The following is a 25,536-nucleotide window of genomic DNA, read 5'->3' on the forward strand; positions in this document are numbered from 1 at the left end:
GTGAAAACAAAAAAGAGCGCTAGTAAACAGGCCTATTCTCTCGTCGCTTGAGTGCAGTAGTGGGTTACCGGCGCATTTTTAAATGCCACAAACAATGGTTTGAATCAACTTTGTCGGTTTTTTCTTCACCTCGTCGATTTTTTTTTTTACAACTCTATACCGCTAACTGGTTTCCATATTCGTTCTTTCCTTGTGCGTGCGTGCGCGTACATGCATGTCTGTGTGTGCGTGCGTATGTTAGTGCGTGCGTATGTTATTGTGTGCGTGTGTGTGCGTGTATCTGTGCGCGTGTGCGTGCGTGCGTGTGCGCGCACGCTTAAGATTCAGTACTTAATGGTTGTCCGCGACATCATTGATGGCTCATTTTTGTCGGGTCCCCTTTCAGGTCCTCGTGGGCAACAAGCATTTTCCTCCTTGCTTATCTCCCAATCCATCAATTCCTTCTTTTTTTTTTTTAATTATCTTACAAATGCGCAGCAAAATACAGTCGTAAAATACCACTATGTGCAGGAACTCCGGACATAGATTGAAGCTCCGCTGTGACCAAAACCTACTAATGTGCCTACATGGCATTAGCGCTAGTGTGATTGACACTGGATCCGAGGGTCCCGATGGATCAATAGCCATCTTGCCTTCCCGTCTCAATGTACAAGTTCGAGTTGGTAGCTGTTGCCAAGTTGGTGACAGCTCCTTCCGTCCATTTTTAGAGCCTTCCCCGTGATCTGTCGCGCACGACGCCGACGCCGAATTTTAAGAATGGGGACTTTAAAGCTATCCTGTTAAAATGCTGACATACAACCAGGGGGGAGAAACAATAGATTGGGGACCATTACCTTTGAACGATCGGATTTACACACTACACATTTGCGCCTCCGTTGGTTGCATGAAAGGTTGTATGTAGCGGCGCTATCTGGCGATGTAAGTGTCAGGGAACTGCCCCAAGCGAAGGTGGTCGACTTCATTGTTGTTTTTTTCTGCTTCGCCTTGAATTCGAAAGTTAGTGCGTCACAAAGGAAATGCGACATCGCCGTGTTGCGTAGAGATGTATGGAAGCAAGACGGTACCTGCATGTGGATTTTCAACTCACAAGCCCAGCAGATATTACTAAGGCACTTACAGGCGTTCAGTACAATGTGGAAGGCATCGCCACTTGCGCGCCCGTAACTCACTCTTATAGGCACCGGTGACGTCCACTTATTTTAGATCTTCTTACACACCTTACACACTTAGTTGGGACACTGCATGACCATGCATGTAACCGCGTCTGTCACAACTCTCTTAAGTGACACACCCAAAATTGCGAATATAGGGCTTAACATCGCAGTAGTGCAGCTTATAAATGTGGCGCTATTTTATTGCTTCGATTGCTAACAGCTGTGACAGCTTAGATGGCTATGGAGGAGAACCCTGTTCATGATGGCAAAGTATTTTCTTGTTGCGACGGACAGAGTATCCTGGACTGAAACACAATTGCTTAAATCGCAGATCTCGCAAAGAAACGTTTATCCTGTACCTCATTTAACCCGCTTAATGACTATGATGGATCAGCGAACGCTTCATAACAACTGTAAAACCCATCGTAGAGGAAGTCAAAATTGATACATCCTTTTTTTTTTACGATGTGGCATGCGATAAACTGTGCCATAAACAACACTTTGTTTGCGACGAAAATTAACGTACGTTTTCCCAAGCAATGGGCGTGAGCAAATATTGGAAGAGCTGGTGCCTCGGCGGCGTTAAGTAAATTATTAAGTGCAATAATTAATAACGACACATTGCAGGATGCAAATTTGCCAGCGTTTAGAAAGGCATGCAAAAAATAGCATGCTCACAATACAGGAAAGCATTAAAAAAAAAAAGCAATTCCCGAGGGAAAGCATTTAAGCGTGCAAGTAGCATGCCGCCGGAGCTCGTGTGGGCACGCTTGGCGCGAAATGCTGGTTTTGGATAACCAGTTTTTCGCGCGTAAAAAAGAGAAAAGCGAGAGAATTGCAATCTTTCGAACTTACTTAGACGGCAATAAATCAACAAAGGTTGATGAATGGAGTTATTTGTCTCTGTGATTAATTACCAAACCAAAAGCGCGCGACAGTTTACTTCTTTTTCTAGGTACAGCCCAGTAGAATTATCTTTGTGTACATTATGACGTCACGATTCTCACAACTCTCGAAGTGTTATATATTAGAGGTTTATCTAGAAACAGCTTTGATTTCTCTAATGTTTTCTTTTTCAATATAATTAGTTTAGGACCAACAACAAATGTTTTCATGCGAAATATTGATTTAGTTGTTTCTTACGCTGCTGCCGAGCAGCCTGCAATATCAGGGGAACATACTCTTGCGCACATCCGATCATAAATGTACATGTAGTCATCGGCCGGAATGCAGCTGCGAAGTGCGCATCCTTATTTAATATGAGAGTTGTTTTTTTTTTTTTTTTTATCGTGCCAACCATGTCTCTTTGAAAAGGTGCACTTCCTGTGTGAAAAGCCTGTGTTATATTTTTTTTCTTGCAATCTAGCACTAGTTCATTGAAAAAAAAAAAAAAAAAAAAAAAAAAAAGAGGTCCTAGAAGAATGATGCGATAATCGTGCTAGAAGTTAGTTCGTAACGAATCGCCCGCAAAAATGGTCGTTTAATCTTGAAAGTTTTGGGATTTTACCAAATGCCGGAAGTGATGTACGAACGGAAACAGTTGGAACTACTCTGCCTCGTAGTTGTTGCGTCTCAGCTGCTCGTTGCTGCGCATAAGAACCGCCACAAGCGGACACGTCTTACACGCGTCTACTGTGAGTGACGAGAGAAGCCCATCACATGTATTCTCAGCGCTAGGAAGGAACGTCTATGTGCTCGTTTTGTTGCGTGGTGCCGTACTTAATTATTTCACCGACGAGAGATGGAGCTGCTGGTACTGCTTTAGCAAAAAGGCTTTTTGGGTCAGAAATCACGAGGAACGATGTTTACTTTCGAATAACCCTTGTGGAACCGGACAAAGACCCCACCATTGCACCACATAAAAAATAAAAGAAAACAAGCTCACCCTATTAGCACTACGCTCGCTGTTTGCCGCACTTTGAAGACGCACTCGCCATGCCTGTCTGGCATCCCACCGGCTACACACTGTTTTGGTATAGTGATTGCGCATAATATTTCGAAACATTTTACAACAGTATACGAAACCAGAGAGCGCAAAGCCGTATTTTAGTTTGTGGTCTGTAGCTACGCGCCCTCCGTAATCCGCTCACTCTCAGAGGGCACAGCTTTATTATTACTGTCGGATTCCCGCACGCACTGTCCAATGGATTTTGTCTCTAAGCCCTGTAAGCAGGCTTGGGGAACCAGACATGAAATGCCTAGGGTTGAGAAAGGTGACAGCCAGGCTTCTCGTTACTAGCGAGATTGCGAACGCTTGAGATACGCAACAAGCATTGTTAAAGGGCTTAGAAGCAAACCTAGTAGGTTGTATATTTTTTACGAAAACTATTCATCGTATCCAGTAAACTTCTTGACCGCATTAACGCTGACAGGTGCATGCGTCGTTTACTGCAGTGGTTTTAAAACGCTTGTAGCATTAGTCTAGCAAGCTTGGAAGGTTGTCACGATAATTTTGCACAAAACATGCAGATTAAGAGGCATTCTAACCAGAGTGAGATTTTTCTGTGCTCTCCTTTTTAAGGTAGGTAAAAAGCTTATCTCGCGTTCAGATTGGTTGGCGCGGTGAAAAAACGACCTGTAACAGTGGCAGAAGTGGATTTCTAGCAAACCATGCTGTATAAAATAAAAGCCGGTCGTGCTACAGGAATTTCATTACTAAAACACATATGCAGGTCCACTAATTGGCATTACTTTTTTCTCCGCAACTCTTCCATGTAAACTGCTTGTGTTGTCAAACAAAGCAGTAATTAAGGACAAAGTAATCTCCCTACCAAATTTCTTGTATTGACCAAAACGTTTGTCTGAGTATACGAGAAAACTTGTGTCGGCTTGAGATCGGTAATCACAATGACAAAATTATGTTCTTTTGTCGGAAAAGAGCATATAAGTATTGTCACCATACACGTTTTTTTTTTCTTTTCTTTTTTTTTTTTTTTTACGTAAAACATCTCTGTATAAGTGTACTCGAAAAGTGCTACCATCTCAATGGAGTCTGCCCCAAAGTACGACAAAACTTATATCACCTTATCACTGGCTGCTGTTGCAAAATATTCTCTAGTAGTTGCACCGCGAATTCTATCACAAAACGAGGCCTTCTGTGCCGCCGAAAGTGCTCTTTCTATGATAAGAATTTCAGTTGTTCAGACAGTTTCTATCGAAGTAGTCTGCTGATGCAGCAGAGCCGACCTCAAAATGCGAAAACAAAATTGTCCCGATGTCGTTAGCTGTCATGATGATCATATATCTTCTCCCGTGGAAGAGCCAGAGCTTTCACATAGACGTGCACAGAAGTACTTCTATTGCTACTATTGGAGTTCGTGTCCGACAATAGTGCAGGAATTTCCGTACCGACGAGAATGGCAATTCTGTCGCCGTTTCAACTGGAACAGCTCGGCTCCCGGCCCGGCGGCATTATCATCTTGCTTGCCTTCTTGTCTGGCCTCTTTCTTGTATTAGGCCGCACCCGGTGTTTGAGCCCGTTTACTACAGCTTCCCACCTTGTGTGGCGCCATGAGTGCTTTCAGGTCTGCTGGAAGTGTGTATGGCTTCTCTCGCACAAAGGCCCCTTAAGAACCAGAAGACTAGACAGCATTTTAGCCGAGCGAATCCCACTGGTCGAGGTTTGAGGCGCTTTAAGACTAGCAAAATATAGGACGGTAAGGCTAAAGCTGTTGGCCGACGTCTTTAACCCGTAGACACTCGACCTTAACGATTACTTGGAAGTATATTTATGTCAACTGCATTAGCGAACGTTTGCGTTTTACGGCTTCAAGACCTCGGACAGTGATTTTTATTTATTTTATTTACAGAATCTACAGGAGATGGGCATTGTTGTATGGGTGGGCATTATTGTAATATGTCGGAGAATTTCGCTCATCGCTAGGGAATTTCGCAAACTTGTCGAGCTCGGAGTGAAAAACCAAATGAGATTGTGGCCACCGACGTCTTGCAGGTTTTCGTGGTATCAACCACCTTTTGCGATGTATAGTTTACGATGCATTACAAGCAAGGAGCACCGCTTGTCGCAAGTAATGAATAGGCTGGGGTCCTGGCGTTAACTTGTAGGCGGGATGACCCCTACAATAATTATAGCAGCAATTTCTTCGCGTGTCATTCAGTCTGGCAACAGAATTACAGCTACTACGAGTTCTTCAGAGGCGGTGAAAGGCAAAAATGCCCTATCGCGTATTGTCTGAACTTACCGCTGGGGATTAGAGAGATCTCTCGCGTTCATCGATTTTAATTTTCATTTTATTAACTGCGCACGTGAGGCAAGGAAAAAAAAGGGGAACACGGTTAACCCAAAGCGAAAACTCTTCCGCGATAAAACCTTACGATGTATATCTGCCAAAAAAAAAATACAGAAAGTTTTATTTCATGATGTAAGAACGAAAAAGTACACTTATGTAAAAAAGAAAGAAAGAAAAAAGATGAATGCAGACCCTTAGCTTAACTACTCCAAAAAGCGTGGAAGAGCACTCGCATTCTCTGTGCATATTTCAAACTTGTCACTCTGGGCTTTCGATAGTTCATTAGAAAGCTAGCCTACGGTAACCTAGATTGACACGTCGTTACATTTATCCGGTGACGATTGGACCCGTTTTCCTGATCACAAATCAGATGTCGCGGTAGCCTTGAAACACACTCTTGGCTATTAGCTGCTTTAGTGAGGCAGTAAATGAAGTAAAGTTTTCAATTATTTCTGAAACGCCTTGTTCTTGGTATGTTGACAATTAATCTCCATGGAAGCAGGAGTCCCGCCGCGGTGTCGCAGTGGTTAGGGTGGTCGACCGCTGTATTCAAATACACGTGATCAAATCCCCACCGCTGCAGCCGCTTTTCGATGGAGGCGAAAAGCAAGGTGCTCGTGTGCTCTCCGATGTCAGTGCAAGTTAAATATCCTCAGGTGATTGAAACTGCCGGAGCCCTCCATAACGACGCCTCTCATAGCCAGAGTCGTTTGTGTGATGTTAAACCGTATAAACAAACTAAACCTATATCAGGTCATTAAACAGTATATTAGAGCTCTCATTTTGTCTATGAAACACGAAATGAGACTCACTTGAAGCTGATTTTTTTTTCTTTTTTTTTTTTTACCGGTCACGTCACGTTGCAATAGACACGCGTATACTTTTTCGCAATCATGAATTGCCAGTCACGGCTTTATTAAGGGTTACCGTTGTCAATTCAACCAGTGTGACATTTTAAGCCCACAACTCGCGTGACGATGAAGAGTTTTCATGAAAAAAAAAAGAAAAAAAAAACTGAAAATGCGTTTAACCCAAAGCGTGTTCTACCATTACGCCATTAGATGCGGAATCGGTCACGTTTAAAGTATGGGCAATACAAGCAATGTTTATTGAAGGCGCGTTCTTTATAAAAAACACTGTGATTTGGTAGAAGTAAAGGCGCTGAAAGCCATGCCCTGTACTTGATATGCAAAAACCTATGGGCGATGCATTAGATTATTTCGCATTCCTTTTAGCCAAAAAACATTTCCCTTCTAATCATGGTCTCAGAGGAGCGAAAAGAGATACAAGCGACTAAGTTAGCAAGAATAAAATTCAGTTCGAGGTTAAATTTTCAATTCATAGCAGGACAGGGGCTGCTAATATCTGCTCGGAGAAAGCGCTGCGCTCATACAGTCGGATGCAAGTTAACCTTGAAGTAACTGCCGCAAAGAATTCCCGCGCATTTAAAAGTAGTTCGCTGTTAAAACATATCTTATTACCTTAGTAAAATGCTAACCCCCAGGCAAAGTTATAAGCTCAAGAATTTCTATATGCCTCTATTCTTTGATATACTAAAATGTAAAAGAGAAATTCTGTTTTCGTTCTATCCTGTTTGTACAGCAGAGTTATTCATGACTGAGTGCACCGTGTCCTACAGTTACCAAATGCATTTTTGTTAGGTCGTATCCTTCAATAGGAGGCGAGTAGTCGGGCTACAAAGACATTCTTTCGCATTCTTTTCTTCTGTTTTGCAATCTCGGCGAGCGTTGTTCTGTTTCTGTCTCCTTCTAACTAAAACGTATACTAGACGTCACGTGTTACAAACTTGTTTTTCGGATCCAAAATAGAGGAGTTAGCTGACGAGCTGCTGCATTGCAAACAGAAGCAAAAGTTAGAGAAAATACACCTCGGCTGGCGGCGAAAGGTAGGTTGGCGCAGCGTACACGGCAAAGTGGGCGAGATTAATGTGGGCGGGACGTAGGTAGAGCACCAACGCGCCACCGCGATTTGTCACAATTCTGGCACTGCTGGCGCCGTGCACCCTTGTAAACGCACAGAAGCAACAATGACCGACACGGCTTAGGGGTTGCTCTGGCGGCCGTGCTAACTACCACACTAACGCTGAGACCGCAAGACATGCGCGCTGGCAGAAGCAACAGTGTGAAATAGTGTTGCCGTCCAAAAGCAGAGCCGTGCTGGTAGCAGGTCGTTAGTGAAGCAAAGCGAAACGAAACTAGCAAACGTGTTAGCAACGAAGGGCGGGAAAGTAATTCTGATCAAAAAAAAAAACAAAAACAAAAGGAAGCGAAGCTTTAAAGCTCTCCAGCCCGTCGAGCGTTCAGTTTCAGCGTTATCATTTGTTTTTCTCTGTTAATTTTTATGCGTGTGTATCAATCTTAGGGATTCCGCTTTTACGGTGTTAAGATGTTCCCTTTTTTTTTTTTTTTAAGTTCCTTCATTTTGTATTAGCGGTAAAGCGACTCCGGCCGAAAAGAGTGAGTGCAAAACTGTGTCGCTTCCTGCGCAGTCGACCTACTGCGCGATGACTGCCAGTTTCAACCAGAATAAACCAACTTGTTGCAAAAAAAAAAAAAAAACGTAGCTAGTGGCGTCAAAGCCGCCCGGGAATTCGAATTAACATGGGCTGTGTTCGCGCAGGCGCGCATTTGTGGTAGAGTGCGCCGTCTGAGAGGCAGTCATGACAAACACATCGCTGTTTTGCTCCTCACTTTAGAGTCACGTCAGCCTATGCAGAATCTCTCAGGTGCCTTACAATCTGCATTTTGCGAGCAGAGAATGGAAAATGTGGCTGTAAAGCTCTCCCTTTTCAGTGCTAAAAGCAAGCCATCAGCCGCACGAAATGGAGAGCGAAAGACCAGAAATGAGAGCAGAAAGCTAAGTTTTTGCAACAGTGCTTTTTGTATATCTGTTTTAGTTTAAATCAAGGTGTACCTACTTATCACGCCTATCGCGATGCGGGGTAAATACTTCTTAGGCAGCAATTATCGGTCAAATGCATGACGCAGTACGGAAGAAAACACAGAAGACGTGCAAGATTAGAGGGTCGGCGCTGCTTATGCATAAAATGTACATTTTATGATGTGTAAATAGAGCTTGTTTAATTTGTCATATTATTATAAGAACATTGATTACATTTTACTTTTCTCTATATTTCAGCTATGTTGCGTCATAACGTTTAACTTCTGTTGCCGCTGTATGCTACCACCAAATGGGCCAAGGACCTTCACCAAGCTGCTTAGATAGCCGCTTTTATTCCTTGTCCTCTCATTTTTTCTCTACCGGGAGGAATGCAGGATAAAGTGAATGTGAAATGCTAATTTGAAATATGCAACTGATTCATTGATAGCAAAGGCACTGCTTTTTCGTGAGTGTGTCCGTAGCTGTGTACAAGCAGGAGGGATACCTGTTTTAATTGAGCGTGCAATGATTAGATTTATATCACCGTCATCTTATTCGTAAATCCCGGCTTTTTTCTTTATTGTCATAAATCTCGTTTCCTACTAACCTTTTTTTAGAATATAATGATGAAAAAAAACTTACTCTACACCAGACTCCATAAACCAGGGCACATGGTCATCCGCAGTGCAAAAATAATAAATAAATAAATAATAATAATAATTGGTTCACAAGAAGGGAAAGGCGCCGTATCTGTCACACTTGTTTCTGTGGACACCTGAACCGCGCTGTATGGGAACGGAGGAAAGTGGGAGTAAAAGTGGATAGAGAGAAAGAAGAGCCGTAGTAAAATATAAATACATTACAACTCTATCCATGCGTGTCTATTGTGTGGGTTTCACATTGCAACTGGTTAGCAGCGGGTCTAAGATGATGGTGTTGGCCTGCGGGGAAAAAAAAAAAGACGGGCAACATGAACCACACAATCCTCTGGATACCGGCACACGAAGGAATTGACGGCAACGAGGTTGCCGACAGGATAGCCCGAGGGCATACTTTCCGGGCACCTGCGCCAATCAATCAACCAATCACTCGCACTCACAGAAACCTGACTAATGCGTCTCTTTCCGCGCTATTTCAGTACATAGAGACCACTTAGCTGTAGACAGGAAAAAACGCCCTTTTTTTTTACAAATGTGCTTCGCACTGCTGTAATGTTTTCTGCTGGCTAAGAAGAAAGCAAAATAACAGGAGAAAAATGTATACAATAGTCTCTCGATGACACCTCTTTTTCGTTACTGTATCAATATACTCGTATGACCAGGCAGTGGGCTGTTATGTTGGTCTGGAATAATACTGTAATGCTTTCATTCTCTTTAATTGGCCCATAATTGGTATGAGGTATGTAGCCTGCTTCCTCCGACATTAACGCTTCCAGATTTTTAAGCGTCCTGTTCCAGGCTGGCTCACTCTCTCTGAACGCCCAACTTTCTTGGAAATTTGATTACTTGCAATAGCCATGCACGCGTTCAATGCTTAGTGCGCGTGCAAGTTTATGGCAGAGTGCATCAAGTTTCCACAGTCGCCGTGTAAGCCGCCATACACCAGTGGAACCTGCGACATTTGAAAACCACTGGGCTCCTAAGAAACCCGCAGGTTTACCGCCATCGACCTGTCACAAAAGCTTCAGGTTCCGTTCTCGCGTTTAGTGACGACCTGCGCCCATCACCCGGTAGCTGCTGCAGATAAATGTGGGAACGGGACAGGTTCCTGGCAGGTACGTCCCCGTGTGCTCGAGGGAGAGGTGGATAGCAAGTCGCTGTGGGCGGGAGTCCAATGACGTGCGTCGCATGGCGAACAGCGGGACTTGGCCGCACTGCCTGCTGCCTCTTCGGAGCCCGCGTGGGACCATTAGAGACTAATTAGGGCCGCGTTGTGGTCATTACGGCGGACCGCCGACGCTGCTACGTCGCTCGTCGCCATGCTGGGGTGGCTCCTCGTTTGCGCTCGCTGCCGGGTTGCTTGCTTTGCCGAACGTGAGCTGCCTGCCGCCTCTCGGAGTCGCTTCCTCCCTTCGCTGGCCATTAGCGACGCCGTGGCGTGGCGACAGCCGCGCCGTCCCAGCATAACAGCGCCGCCGTCGAGTCGAGTAGCGACTGTGATTGAAGGCCTGCGCAGTGGGGCTGTCTGTCGCCACTGTCACGTTCGTTTTCTTTTTTTTTTTTTTTTTCGCTGCCTTTTAGCGCCCGAATCGACTGCCGCTGACTTTTAGGTGGCATGCTCGACGCGTCTGCTCTAATCGCCACTTCGGTAGGTGTCGCTCGTGTGGGGTCGCGTATAGTCGCGTGCTCCGTCCGAGAACTGTTCTTTCTCCTTCCAGTCGGCGGAAATGACTCCCCGAGAGCAAAACCCAACCAGCTCAACAGCGCGGTAGCTGCTACTGCGGTTCTCACGAAGTTCCATTGTTTCACTAGCAATGAGGGGCCCTGAATAGCGATGAGTGCGGAGGCAGAGAAAGGGCCCCCTCGCGCGACGATGAGAGAGTAGCGGTTGCTGCGTCTACAGTTATAATTGCTTCCACGTCGCTTGGCTTTTCTTCTCTCATCGGCTTGCGCAGTGGTGGAGCTGCTAATGATAAACAGATGCAAATTATGGTCCGCGCTGTGGGAGCGCCTCCCGTTGGGCTGCAGCGCGAGCCCGCGGTACGGGTGAAAGTGACGAGATGAAGCTAAAAGAAAGAAGGGTTAGCCGGAGCTGCGGCTAATGATTAGACGACGGCTGGCCAGCCTAACCGCCGGTTCTGCGTGCGTCGGCTACTGTGTTGCGCGTGGCACGGGTGTGTAATTTGATTTGCGCAGTCAACTTCTGGCTTAGTGCTCATGTTCCCGCGAGTGTCCGCCCGCCCGCGGAGTTCGCGCGCGGTCACTGCATCATCCCGGGATCCTTGCACGCTTTTTACGCGGCCTTGACTCTAGCGAGAGCTTCGTTTTTCACGCGTGGTATTGTGCGCGGACGTTTATAGCCTCGCCAATGAACAGATTATTCTGATGACTATCCATCATAATGCTTGCTCTCGGTTTACCGTCTGTCGGTTTAAGTTATGTCTAGTCCCCTTTTTAATCCCCCTTTCGTTCGTTAACGTCTATGGTTTCTGTTTATCTGCAACTGGTTGTACCCCGTTGAATAAATGACCGAGCAGTCGAATTTCGCTGCTATTTCGAGTCGTTAACAGGGAAAAAGTTCACATTTGCCGCAGCTGCGTTTCTCTTTTATTTCTTTTTGCCGCGAACGGCGCTTCTTTCATCTTGTAAGGTTTTTTTTGCAAGCTGAGTTCTGTGAATATCAAGAAACACATGGAAAGTCAGACTGCTGTGATGAGTGGCCGTGCCTTGTTTGCACTATAGTCAATTCCCCTCTGCTCAGTTACACCAGACAGGGCTTATTGCTACTTGGTATTCCAAATCTTTCTTTTTTTTCGTATCATGGACTAAGATCAGGAATGCTTAGGTACCTGAGAAGGCGTGAACACGGAGGTGCTGCACCTTTGCACAAAGTATTGTTTACATGTTTCCCCCGCGCTCTAAAAAGCAAGTCTGCGCAAAAGAAAACTTTACACAGCAGTTGGCGTTATGTGACACCCTATGTTCAGTGCACTTTTAACGTTACTTAGTCTCGTAGTATAGTTAATAACTGTTGTCTTATGTTTTGAACCAAATCAGCTGGCCTATGATAGCTGTAACTGGAGTCACTGATACAGGTTGGAACCCAGTGAATTACTTTCTCTGTTACTGCATTAGCAGTAGTGCGATATATTTTGTAATGCACGGGGCGTCGGTTGTCCAAAGACTCAACCCACCAGGTGATGAGGTTAAGGAGACCCAAAGGTAAAGCTCCAGGTCACGCAGCGTTCAGCGTCAATGAGTGAAGTCACCGCACTCAATGAGGGGCGGCTAAACTGTATAGTGTTCTTGACGCGACTGAAAGCATCTTGATATCCCACCGCTGATGCATGTATTTGGCGTTCTCCTCGTCTATTAAAAACCCGTGGAATAACAGTGACGTCTCCTCCACCGGAGCCAGCGAATGTTAAAGAGACGACGACAACCTGACACACATTTCGAGTGCAGCAACGTCACCTTCAGTGCCAGAAGGGCGATCTCTGAAATCGCTGAAGCAGACTCGGCGTATATAACACTGGTGATCGTTTTACGCGAAGCGTGCACAACTGGTTCGGTCGAAACGCCCTCGCCGTGCCCATGTTTCGGTTCGGATTTGATAGGGATTTGGTAGCAAAATGTTGGCAGTGAAAGCGCAAGCCTGTAGTGGGCCGATAAGTGCTAGGTATAGGATGGGAAGTGTGATGGTTGTTTGGTGGTTAATACAGAGGCCATAATCGATTGATTAGTTATTTTTATTTATTTATCACATACTGCGGACCAAACATGGTCCGAGCAGGAGTTATCAATAAATAAGAATGATTTTAAAATAAGTAATTACAAATCAAACTAAAAAATATAAAAATAAAAATGAAAAATAAGAATGGAATTTCAAAATGCCAAGTCTGCGTCGTAGTCCGTCGTATCTAAAAACAAATACGAGGGTCTTCAGCGACTAAAAGTAGTGAACGGCGAAAGCCTAAGTGCCGCATTTTGCTATGCTACCAGCACTAATTAGTAAATAATTGATTAACCAGATAATGAGTGATTAGTTGATTAATTAGGTAATAAGTAGGTAATTGATTAATGTCTAATAGATTACTAACCAAAAATTAGCAATTAATTATTTAGTCATTAATTAGTAATTGATTATTGATTGGCATATGGCCATATAAGGCGCGCATTCGCGCATACTGTGGTGGTGCTCTATGCTCGAGACTTCTATGAAGTCATCCCGCCTCGGCCAATCAGGGCCACCGCAAAAGCGGGACACATTTTGTCCGCGACAGCATGAGCGATTAAAGGCTTTGGCGTTAAGACAGATGAAGCAAACGAACGCACGCTATCGGGCCTACTAGTAAGGAGAAGACTAAACGTTCTCCTAATTTTTTACTGTTACAGGTATTAACCTTTTTGATGTCGCAGGGGGAACTTTGACGATCTAAAGTGCGCAGAGGCGGAAGCCCATTGCGCAATTGTGACGTCACACTCGCTAAGCGAGGTCGCTGTTTTGATTCTAAGCGTTTTCGTTTGACCTTCGTCCAAATAACCTGCGTTTGCCCTTGACCTCGCTAACAATAGCTCGGCGAAAAATAACCCACCGCGCTGCGCCACGAGCCTGCCTCGTGCGACGAAACAAAAAATGATAAATATGCATGCTGGGAGAGAAACAAGATTGCTAAAGAAAGCTCAAATGATGCACAATTTGCAACCGCTCGCTTGCCAATATGCGGGTGGGCATTCCAGACTTTTGACTCGGATTGCTGCCGCCCGACTAATGCAAAAAAGGTCCGTTCATACATTTATGTAGTTCGAATAAACACGTGTTACAAATCAGTACGACATACGCGCTCTGCGTGCTTGTTCTCATTTCCTGCTGCGCTGTTTTTTCGTAACGGTTTTATGCGCTTCGAACGCAGGAGGCTGCCGTCGTGGTTCTTTACCGCCAACTGTTTTTTTTTTTTTTTTTCTATTCGCTCGTTGGTGACTCAATGTGCATTTTTGTTTTTTCACGCTGTAACGTTTTATTCTTTTTGATGATCTGACTGAAGCCAATCGTAACGCCGATAGAGAGTGCATTGCGAAATGTTGCACTCTGGCCTCCGAAAAAGATGGCAGGAGATGAAGATGCTTGCAGAGACAGATAACACGGCTTGCACGTTGAGCGCTCCTTAAACCTCGTCGCCGAAATGCCACTGAAGCGTAAGAAAAAAGAAAACGCATTGCTTGATGCGTTTGGTAACACATGGCACATCTACACCGTTGCTACGTCACTCAGCAATTGGCAGAGGAGACAGAAAACTGTGTTTTCGATAAACAAAAATGTCCACTGGTTTCAGAGGATTTGCTAATCGATGGCGTATGGTTGTTTTTTCTTGTACCTTCTAATTATTTATCCTCATGACTACAATGTTGTTATTTTGTATCGATTGAATGAAAATGTTTCCTGTGCTTTTCTCTGTGTAAGTGGCTGTTGGCTGCCTACGTGTGCATATCATAACGAACTCCTCTTTCTCCCTTACTTTGTTTTTTGATTACTCTAGATTCATGTTGTTTATTTCCGTTTCCTTTTTCTCTTTTCTCCAGAGCACTACTTGAAAAGGAGAAAGTTGGTGAGATACACTGGGATGACTGGCATGAAGGTAAGTTATCAGCAGTTTTGGCGCACTACCTAGGTATATCGTAGATAAGAAATTCTTGTCGACTATCCACAATATCTACACTATATCTACACTGTAGCCAGGTTGAAGGTATGTAGCTCAACACGGCACCTAATTGTGTGTCATTAGGAGATCAACTTGTGATGCCTACATATTTCACTGGCGTTATTGCAAACCATATGCGAGTGGGAAGAAGAGGTCTAAGTGCTTTAAGAAGAAATTTCCTAATTCTAATTTGGTGACGAACGATGAATTTCGCCATTAAATGCTAGGAAGTGGTTATAATTTTGCGCCTTTAATACATTTTGTAGTTGTTAATCAGTTCAAATATTTTCTAGATTTGGCCACACGCATCCGTCTTGCTTCGAGGCAGACGAGCATCGTTCTGTGTTCCTGCATTCTCTGTACAAATGTTATACCAGTCTTTACCAGAAATGGTTCGTCTGATGCCGACAGAAGTGTTATGAAAGCTGTTTGAAAGGGAGATACGTCTGCAATAATTATACCTCTAAACTGAAGTACCGAGACCGCCTATATGATTCAAATGGGGTTCCAAACTACGCCCTAAGTGAATGAAAGGCAGTTTGAAAATCAAACTCTAGACAATTATTTTGGCATTGGAATGATTTTTAGCGTCTGGCGAAGCGCGTTTTATTGGACACGGCGCAGAATTTCCTAAAGCCCACAAACTGACATTGTCATGCTTCGTTCTTTGAAATAAATGGGATTGTCAAGTACGAGTGAGTAGGCGGAAAAAAAAATGACTGAAAAATACAGTTGAGGTTAGGATTACTGAACGCATTCTCTGCTTAGTTGGATCTTCAATTACAACTCATTGTCGTTTTATCTTCAATTGCAACTTATTATCGACTATTTCTATGGCATCGAGAAGTGTGTTGTTCACGTTCACGTTCACTTCGGAGCCAGTCAGTGTATTGAAGGGTCCAGTGCTTCAAGCGTGACTAGCCCACGTTCTGTTGGCATGGTGTTCATTCCTATAGTCATACCTGTTTGCTTGCTCCACTTTAGGTATATCGCTTTACAGCCACGTATGGCGTGAATTGACGTTCGCGGCAATTTTACTTCCTTAATTTCACCCCCGTCTCCTTCCACCGTCCACTGCGTTTTTACGCTTTACGATGATCTGCTAGCAGGATGCGCACGGTGTTGTCTATTTCAGCATGGCTTTATTTCTAAATCATCGATGAGTCTGCTTACTTCATGCTGGACGTGACAACTTTGACGTCAGACTTCCGGTAGCTAAGTGTTTTACTCCCCACCCACCCACCCTTTGACGCAGTGTCCATGCTTCTGGGCTTCTCCGGTAGCCTGTTCCTGCTGTACCTGCTGATGCCGGTTGTCATCCGGCTGTCCAGCGCCACGGCCGCCAACCTTTCCATCCTGTCCGCAGATTTTTACGCCCTCGCCATTGGCGTCTTTGTCTTCCACTACAAGGTAACTCATTACCTGGTGTCGACAATCTTTAATGCCGCTCCAATATAGCATGTTTATTTTGCGCACTCGGTGTACCGGTCAATTCACGTGGGACACAGCGGATAAAAAATTTGACACAAATTGAAGCTTTGCAGCGATCCCGCCTGCCGGCGGCTGCGCTTCAATGGAGGCGAAAAGCGGAGGCGTCCGTGTGCTGCGCAATGTCAGCGCACGTTAAATATCCTCAGGTTGTTGTTGTTGTTGCGGCTGTAGGAAAAAGGAAAAAAAAATGCATGGGCCTGCTACTGGCTTTGTAGCTGAGCTACCTCCGCTGCCTCGTGCGGACAGAAGGGAAAATAGGGAAGAAAGAAAAAGGAGGAGAGAAAGACGCGCGCCGCAACAACAGCCGTCGTCCACCACCGAAGCAGTGGCGAGTGCAATGACGGCCTACAACAGATAAAAATCGGTGGTTAGCTAGCCCCGCCGCAAGCGGCGTTGCCTACCGTCCCAGCCCCGCAAGGCCAGGAACAGCTACCCTTCACCACCTCCCCCTCCCCAGGTGACCGAAATTACCCCGAAGTCTTCACTACCGCCTCCTCTTTCTTTCTTTCCGCTTTGACTGCCACCTTGCTCCCTTTCTTTGTGGCACGGTTCAGGTGTCCACAGAAACAAATGTGACAGATACTGCGGTTTTCTCTTCCTGTGAACCAATTGTTTGTTTATTTGCTGAAGGCATCGAGCAACAAAATAATTGAAAGACACACATTGAGAGCGTGGCGACCTCTAGTTTAGTTCACAAGAAACTATGCCGCCTATTCGACGGTTTGGCGGGAAGATGTGCAATGGACAGGCTTCGAAATTTAGGGCCTACAAAGAAGACTGAAATTGGGCAAATTCCTCACACAGCAAGTTTGACGGTCTGGGAATGCACTACACCATCGAAGAACATAGCGAAGCTATGCTCAATTCCCAAATCAGAAGACGTAAACATACCAAGACGGGTCGTGCTTTCCTTGAAAAAGTCGAATATCCCCTTACAGACGACATTAGAGTACAAATCACAAACATCGCACCAGAAATCAGGGACACTTTCATGATCACACTGCTGCCCAGGAATATGAACCCAGCCAATCAAGACGGCAGAAAGAATGTTAGAGCCAAAATCCTTGACAAACACCTTAACGTAAAACATTTTGCGAGGCAGCGAGGTAAAAAGGCAGAGAAACGACCACAGCAGCGGCCACTGACCCACGAGGCAAGCTCATGAACAACTCTACGAACCAAATGTATCCAGACGGCGGAAGAGGTGGCAATAGCCCTAGCGATCTCAGAAATAAACCGAAGACAACGCAGTTACTGGATAGTCTTCGACTGATAAGCCGTCTGTCGAGCCTTCCAAAACAACAGGATTAGTCGCATAGCAAACAGTTCGTAGCCGGCCGGCCAGAAGAACAGACCCAGTTTGGCAACACACAATTGTTTGGGTCCTCGTCGCTGGGGTGGAAGATAACATTATATTAGGTGCCGTCGTCCGAGGTTTCACTGGCCGGGCGGCGGAGCCATCTACGGAGCCTTTCACAACACTATAAACATATGGATAAACAATGCGACCATGTAGGGAGATACGTAGAAAGTGCATACTTCCACATGACACACTAAGCCGAGAGCAAGTCGCTGCGCTTGGCGGCTACAGAAACACATATCCAGACAGCCCTGCACCTCAAGATATGACCATCACGATACAAAAGAGAATGTGTCTGGTGTAGATACACTGCTACACTACACCACACAACATAGGGTTGCAGGGCTAGCGCCATAATGCCTAATATAGATAGCCCTAGTCCTGTGCAGTGGGAGGGCCTTCTAGCCAACTCGGACGTGCAATATCAGCTCGTGCTAGTGCAGCGCGCCAGAGCCGCTGCTGAGGCCAATGGACTCCTGAACAAAGAACTGCCGACCATTGGTCTTTCCCAACCCACTACCCCTAATCCCCAGTTTTTTCCCAATAGCGTTTATCAATCAATCAAATTCCTGCGCCTGTTTTTTTTATTAGATTTCACCGCAAAGCTGGCTTGTGCTGACGAATGTCGCGTTTTACTGTAGCATGCGCGAGATCTTCTTGAGTTCGCGTTCCTGCTTTTAGGACTCGTTTCACAAATGGTTTCTCTGGAAGTTTGTAGTTGTATTTAGCGCAGATAAATGCTTTGAAACGTCAGAAATAAAAAGAAGATTTCAATTTTCGCATTGGGTATTCGCTTGGTACACAATACCAAATTATGCCACACTTCACCACCACATTGATACGGCTCCTGGCTGGCTTTCATGGTCCGCTTTTCTGGCCATTAGCTTATGGCTGTATCATTAGCACGTAAAAAGGAGAGCGTAATGATAAAAAAATCGAGTTTGGCGCAACTTTTTCTTGAGTACATGCAGCCGGGAATTGACTTTGTGGCGAACGTTACACGTATGGCTGGCTGTGCATGTTATATTCTTTGTCTCTAAACGAAAAATGACCATGACGCAGTATTGATACTGCCAAAAACCTCTCCTGACGAATGTCCTCCTTCGTGGTGAAGGAGTAAGCGGTACCGGCACATCATTATACATTATCCACTACCGCGTTTAATCGTTATGCTGCACTCATAAGACTGACTCCTTCCCATTAGACGTGCGTCCCTGTATACAGTTTCTAATGGAACTCTCTCCTGCCTTTTGCGCAGTTCCACTGGCTATATATGGTGTCCTTCTGCCTGGTCATCGGTGGCGTGGCGCTGTACTCGGCTAAATCCACGCCTCTCGGCCTCGGACAGCGGGAGCAGGACTCGGAGGAAGCGCTGGCCTACACTCCTTCGGGAGGGGGCGCCGGCGATGCAGGAGGATGCACAGCAACACAGTACGGGTCCGCCTGTACAGAGCACGGCTCGGCGCAACTTCTGTCCGTGTCGCACGCGGTGAGCGTGCACGCTTTCGGCGCGCACCAGCACCAGCACGAGCCGAGCCCAAAGACCAACGGTGCCGTTTCCTGATCATGCGGCTGTCCCGCGCCTCCGCCCGCTTCGCCAATGCCGACGACCAACGTTGCTCAATGAACGACACACAGCCACTCGTCGCCTGTCCGTCTACAGACCACGCTGCCGTGATTTGCATCAAACGAAAGCCGTATTTTTAGCTCCGAGAGACAGGAAATGCTGCAGCCTTTTGCGCTGGTGCAGGTTCCTCTACACCTGGCAATTAAACCGATAGCGCTTGAAGACTGAAGTTATGTGAATGGCCATTCCAAACATGTCATACATCTATGTGCTTTCTGTGTGAATGCATTCACCTCCAAAGCTAGTGGCCACATTTATCAGTGATTCTGTTGGTTGCGTTCGAAATGACCGGGCTCACTTTCAGCACAATTTCAGTTTTGTTGCCCCGGCTTCTACAGTGAAAGTAGTATTAAAGGTTGTTGAGATTTGCAAAATGGTGAACTGCATAATCTGTGCCACTCATGTACCGAAAGAGCTATCTCGACATTTTTTTCTGATTTCCTGACCAGGCTTTCATTGCGTGTTTATTACTTTCATATTTAATATTTTTTTGCATATAAATAGGTTTTACTATTAATGCAGTGCTTTCATTTCTGTGAAATGCATTGTTGGTGTAGTTTGACAAGTTGTTTTTGTTTAAAACAACTAACATTATGTACCTGTGGTTAGTTGTTCGTGACCCGATTTTTACTTGTGAAGACATTACTTGTTGCATACTTTGATGCAGTGGCTGAGATAAGGGGAAGGGGTCCACATGATTAGGGGATAAGAGTTTAGGGATGCAGAGTTGAGAAAATTGCAAGCTGTCTTCTGTGCTAGTAAGCACTCTCTTACCACTGCATAAATATACAACAGGTGTTTGAGTCCATGAATTCAAACATAATTTCTTGTCTTGATTTTGCAATTTCTTCACAGCAATTTTGAAAGAATGAAGAAGGCCCTTTATTTGCTATCAATAATGTCAAAATTTCTTACCATTGACATTTTTGTACACTCGATTCCACAGTCATTGTTATTTTCAATTCATCTTGCAAACTGTCACTTCCAATAACACTTTGCTCAAACAAAACAAAAGGAACCAATGAAGGTGTGTTATTGTAATTTTTAGGTGGGGTTCTCTTTTTTACTATTGAATTTCACTACAAAGCTATCTAGAAACTCATTTAAAAACAAAGTTATGAGATATAAACTCAGGCATTGCATTTCCTCATCTCAGTGAATTGTATCCCAGCATGGAAAGTATCTATCATCATTATGTAATTAAAGAGGCATCATTCTTTGTCAGGGCTCAGGTAAAAGTACTGAACAACGGGACAGTTTTTTATCACATGCTATATACAGTGCTCTCTTGTTGGTTAGTTATACCTAGGCAGCTTAGTGCTCAAAATAATGATTGGCTAAATAAAGCATTGTTATTGGGACAATGACAGCACTGTTAAAAGTACATGTTATTGTTAAATGCAGTAAATAATGTATCTGCTCAAATGAGGTGTTTAAAATTACAACCATGTTCTTACTTTATTATTTCATATTTGGATTTTTATTTGACCTAATGGAACTGCAATTCAAAATTAATGCTAAAGAAACATAATTGCGATTAAGTATTACACTGCTGTAGATACATGCTATGGACACATTTAAAGTTGATGAGGTACTACATGTGACTCCTACCTGTGGTTCGAAAGCTAAAACAGCATCCAGCAGTTAAGCCTATTTATTTTTTAGTCTATATAGCTATATGTTATACAATACTATAAAGACGCAATATGAAACAAAACCATATATTGCATAAATTGTAAGGAATCAATGTTTAAATATTTTTTATGCAACCTTCAGGATGGATGCAGTATGCTTTTATTGTTGCTAAAATGTGATTTCTTCGTCATCTGATTGTAGCTGAAAGCTTCCAAGTTTCCTGAGTTTGCCTTCTTGGCAGCAACTTTTGATTAGGTGAATAAAATCTTGTTCAAGTAGATGTTGAAACATATTTCTTTATAATCGCAGAGTTTTGTAATATACTTCCGACCAACAGCAATGCACTTCTACCACCGATGCGCCATTCTGCATGTGCTGTCATGTGGACTGAGGAACAATTATTTATGGCATCAACCGTGCACTGCATTAGTGTGCACTCTTCGAGCATGCATTTGGGAAATAAGGAAATGTGATGTTCCATACAATCTGTGATGCTAGGTAGAGTTAAGAAAATCATACCCTTACTTTTTCTGTGCCAGCATGCAAACATCAGTGCAGATGCCAGTAAGAGGCCTGTGCACTGCCATGTAGGTTATGATTAAAAATGAAATGCTTCTTTTTAAAAGAAAATCCAAAATTTTCATTTCGTTCCATTGCACCAACAATAAATTCCTACAAATGACAGAAAATAGTTGCAGTGCACAAGGTTAAATGTGATTGACACAAATATACATGGCACTTTCTAAGAGGCATCTCGCGGTAATTTCGCAATGGGTTATCACAGAATTTCGTTTTATTATTGTGAGAAATTTAACTTAGGCCAAATTTTAGAAGGCTCCTTGCGTCAGTAAGGATGCCTCAAGAGCAGCAGATGCTCCTTCAGTCCATTTATATATACATTAGAAATAAAGAGTGCTTACAATGGTGTATTTGAAAATTCACCGAAGGAGGGCACGCTGCTCTTAAGGAATTCAAACTGAGAAAAGGAACCTTCTAGAATTTGGCCCTTAGTTTAATGGCACCAATGCAGTGGATGTAAACTGGGTACAGCTAAATTCGTGCTTTACTTTGGGAACATATATACCTTCTGAAATTAAATTTCTGAGGGCCATCTTCTTCCAAGTTGAGCCTAAGTGTCTTGCTTTTTAAAAGTGCTGACTGAGTGTAGTGCTGGCTTCCCATTCTCAAAGCATATTTTCAGCAGTCTTGCAAAACATGGCATCTGACTTTTGCTATATCATGGATTTATGGCTTCATGTTTGCATATATCATGAATTTATGGCTTCATGTTCGAACCAATGTTTGAAATATTTGAACCATTTTTCAGGCAAAGTCTTTATTTCAAGCATTATTGTTGCAAAAATCTGCTGTATATGTGGTGTAACACTGTACTGGGAAGAGTGCATTCACTATTTTTGAACTCCTCGAGGTACAATTTCACAGGATCTCTAGCACCAAGATCTTGCTGTGTATTTTTGAACAATTTTCATTTCAGGAGTAGTTATGCTGAACTAACTTGGCAAATTGTTTTAGAAAATCATTTGGACAAAGAAAAAAACATAACACAGGATGGAATAAATGCATAAAGAATGTTGTTTATGTTAAGAGCTCTAACACCAGCACACACATGTCAGACACAAATTCCAGAGTATATTTGTGGTCTCCTCTGCTTTATCCATAATAGACCTAGAAGGCTATGCTTTTGTCAACTTCTGTTTTCTGCTGTGTGATTGTGCATTCATTTCTCCTGTGCCTCTTACATCCATTTCCTATACTGTGTCCTGCCATTCATGATATATTGTATAGTTGCGATTCCAGTCTGCATCTTGTGCAATAAAGCTCAGAAGAGGCAAAGAAACATTCCGCGGGTACTGCTGGGTTTGTATGCAGTTGTTTTCAAGGGAACTGCCAACGATGACGTGAAAAGTTGCTTGTATATATGATATATTTAGTCTTAGGTTCATCAAACAATTGTTTTCTTTTTACAATAAATGGCGATTTTCGTCAGAAATGAAGCATTCGTCTTTTTTTATGTTCCACATCACAAAGCAGTGTCAGCTCACCCTAAATGCTTTGTGTTGTGCAGCTACAATCGTGGGTGATGTCTTGCTCAGAATTTCATTCTGTCAATGTATTAACGTGATTCCATTAATGACCCCGTTAACAAGAAAATCCGATGTCGTAAGCGTTGTGAGCGAAACCCCACGGCCATGGCCTGGCAAGCATGCCGTAGCTGCCAGCTGACATGGCCGCGCACTCACTGGATGTATGGTTGCCTGAAGTTACGATTGGCAGGAGCTGCCAACTCGGCCATCTCCTTTCATATGGGAGGGTGATATCAGAATCAGCATGCCAGGACCTTTGCATTCCCGTTACTGCTAGGCCACGGGGGTACGTTAATACGGCTTGATTAAAGTGGGTCTTTATATGTGGGCTGGTAGCCTACGATATGACGTCATGGCCTTGAAAACGGAGCTTAAGTGTCCCAATATTTTTGATCACTACTGTGACGAGTCAATGCCGGAGACGCTTCACTTGCAGGTGAGCTTGCTTGTGCCTGTGTTCTGTGGTAACGACGGGATATTCGATATGATCAAGTGTTGAAGGTTTAAACAAACGTTAGTGTCCCAGCTGTATATTAAGGTTAGTACAAGAATTTCGTTTTAGCTCACTACCATTAGCTCGGTCATTAGCTAGAAAGCCATTATGTGTCCTGATGATAAAGCATCGAAACAGCAACTTCGCGAGTCTCATGTGCCACGCTCGTATCTACATTGTAGCAGAAGTTCCATTCCGGCGGCTTCTTAGTGCTGATGGTATTCTTCTAGCATGTAGGTCGAACCTTTATCGGAGCGGAGTGGGTAAGGAGCTTCATTCAATGGGAGAAAAGCAGGCCATGTCAGCTGCAGCCAATAAGATAGAGGAGCGTCGTTAGTTGCAACCGATAGGAGGGAGCTGGTATCGCGTAAGCCGCAGCAGCTGGAAAGAACGGGCGTGCTAACCACCCTTTTTCAAAGCTGATCCAAAATAAGAAAAATTAAACGAAAGCAAAATGTGCTAACGAACCTCGTCTCGTTATGCTTTGCCAGGCAAATCTGGGAACACTTTTTTTTTCGCAGCTTTTTCTCGCAAACTTATGAACTTAATTTACACTTCTTAGAAAGCATGAAAATCCTTCTCATCCAAATTATTTTGCTTTTGAACTGCATTGGCAATGAAGCGAATAGTACCTTCAAGAAAAGCTATTTGCCAACGATGTGTATGATATTCGCACAAAATGCAGTCGATATCTTATAATATATTTTCGTCTCGCCGAAAGCCGTTTTTCTTTCGGCAGGACGTCTACATCTTATAACGACAACATTCCCCCGCCTGCTTTCGCACCTACAACCCTACAGCGCACAAGCATCCCCTTTAACTGCAATCGAAGCTATTCATGAAGGATATAGCATTCCGAATTGCATAGAAAGCCTTTTCCGCTATTTTCTTGTATTTTAGTTACAATCTTTCCTAGGTCATCGCTTGTAGTCGACATATGCTACAATAATCCGCAATGGCTAGATAAGTAAAAAAAAATACACGTATAAGTAATGACATTTCACATGGTCGAAGTGTTATATAAATATTGCAATAATGCTATCTTACAAGGAATAGATTAATGTAGACAGGATACATCATAGGATGACGTTGCTACACCTGAAATTCATAATTACTGCGGCAAGATATAAAACATTCAATTCTCGGTAAAATGGCGCGGTTTGTATCGGTAAAAAGGAAGGACTTAGAGAAGCTGTCACAGAAGTCTAACTATCTGGTACCTAGCTTTTGTGAAGTAATATTTTTCTACAGTGGGATATAACTAACCACAAAGCAACTCTTGCGGATTTCGCGCAAAGCCAGTGGATGGATTTGCAAAAACATTCTACATTTCTGAGCCATTGGGGATGTGATACATTGAAATCACTGCACATAGTCTGCTATGTCGAACGTCGTAACATGGCGAACCCACCTCATGCCTGAAGCATAAGCTATGCGATGTCAGTGCACGTTAAAGAACCCCAGGTGGTCGAAATTTCCGGAGTCCTCCACTACGGCGTCTCCCATAGCCTGCGTCGCTTTGGACGTTAAACCCCACAAACCAAACCAAACCAATTCACGAGATTTCGCCAGCGGTAGAAAGCCGGTCCGTCGACCTAGTGTCAGCAGCGGTACGGCATGCCAACACAGAGACAAATTATGGTTGTCCTTAATCTGCTGCGACAGTTTGCCGGACATGAGGGACGAACGCACAAAAATTGCGGGCAGATGTTGCTTACTAACTGCAAGCAAGCAAAGATCAGCGACGTCTTTGCTGGGAAACAAATTTATAGCCTTGGGACCCTTTTTGAAGAGGCAAAACCTTCCTTACTACTTTTCATACGCGCTATTGGTGTCGATGATTGCGCGAACCGAAATTTTATTGTACCATCATGGCATAGGGGACAAGTTGGTATTACAAAGACGTAACAGTATATAGCTTCTCTGGATCTACGTTGAAGTTGGCTGTTACACCCTTTCAGTACAAGGTTTTATTTTAAGCGACTGTATGCTTCGCAAATATGATAAAATATGATGCCGCGACACCCTCTAATAATTGACTATGTCGTATTAAGTGACCGAAAAATTCGTCTTTTGATTTAGCGGAGTTCCCAATTTAACGAAATATTTAGCGGTAGGTAACGTGTCTTAGAGGGAGGCACGGTATCTGTCTTATTTCTCAG

At 44.0% G+C, this 25,536-nt stretch overlaps 1 protein-coding gene across 1 annotated transcript in view; it reads left to right on the forward strand.

Moving 5' to 3' along the window:
- The window catches only part of LOC146207933 (queuine/queuosine transporter SLC35F2-like), a 268,664-nt gene extending 245,896 nt beyond the window's left edge, over positions 1–22,768 (forward strand). The window contains exons 6-8 of the mRNA XM_084591653.1: positions 14,545–14,600; positions 15,919–16,073; positions 18,773–22,768. Coding sequence (XP_084447779.1) covers positions 14,545–14,600; positions 15,919–16,073; positions 18,773–19,078 — 517 coding nt within the window. The 3' untranslated portion in view covers positions 19,079–22,768. The remainder of the gene's footprint in view (positions 1–14,544; positions 14,601–15,918; positions 16,074–18,772) is intronic.
- Positions 22,769–25,536: the final 2,768 nt, after the last annotated feature.

Source organism: Amblyomma maculatum, chromosome 1 (assembly GCF_055883805.1).
Source record: "Amblyomma maculatum isolate TAMU_Amacu chromosome 1, ASM5588380v1, whole genome shotgun sequence".
Taxonomy (NCBI): domain Eukaryota; kingdom Metazoa; phylum Arthropoda; class Arachnida; order Ixodida; family Ixodidae; genus Amblyomma; species Amblyomma maculatum.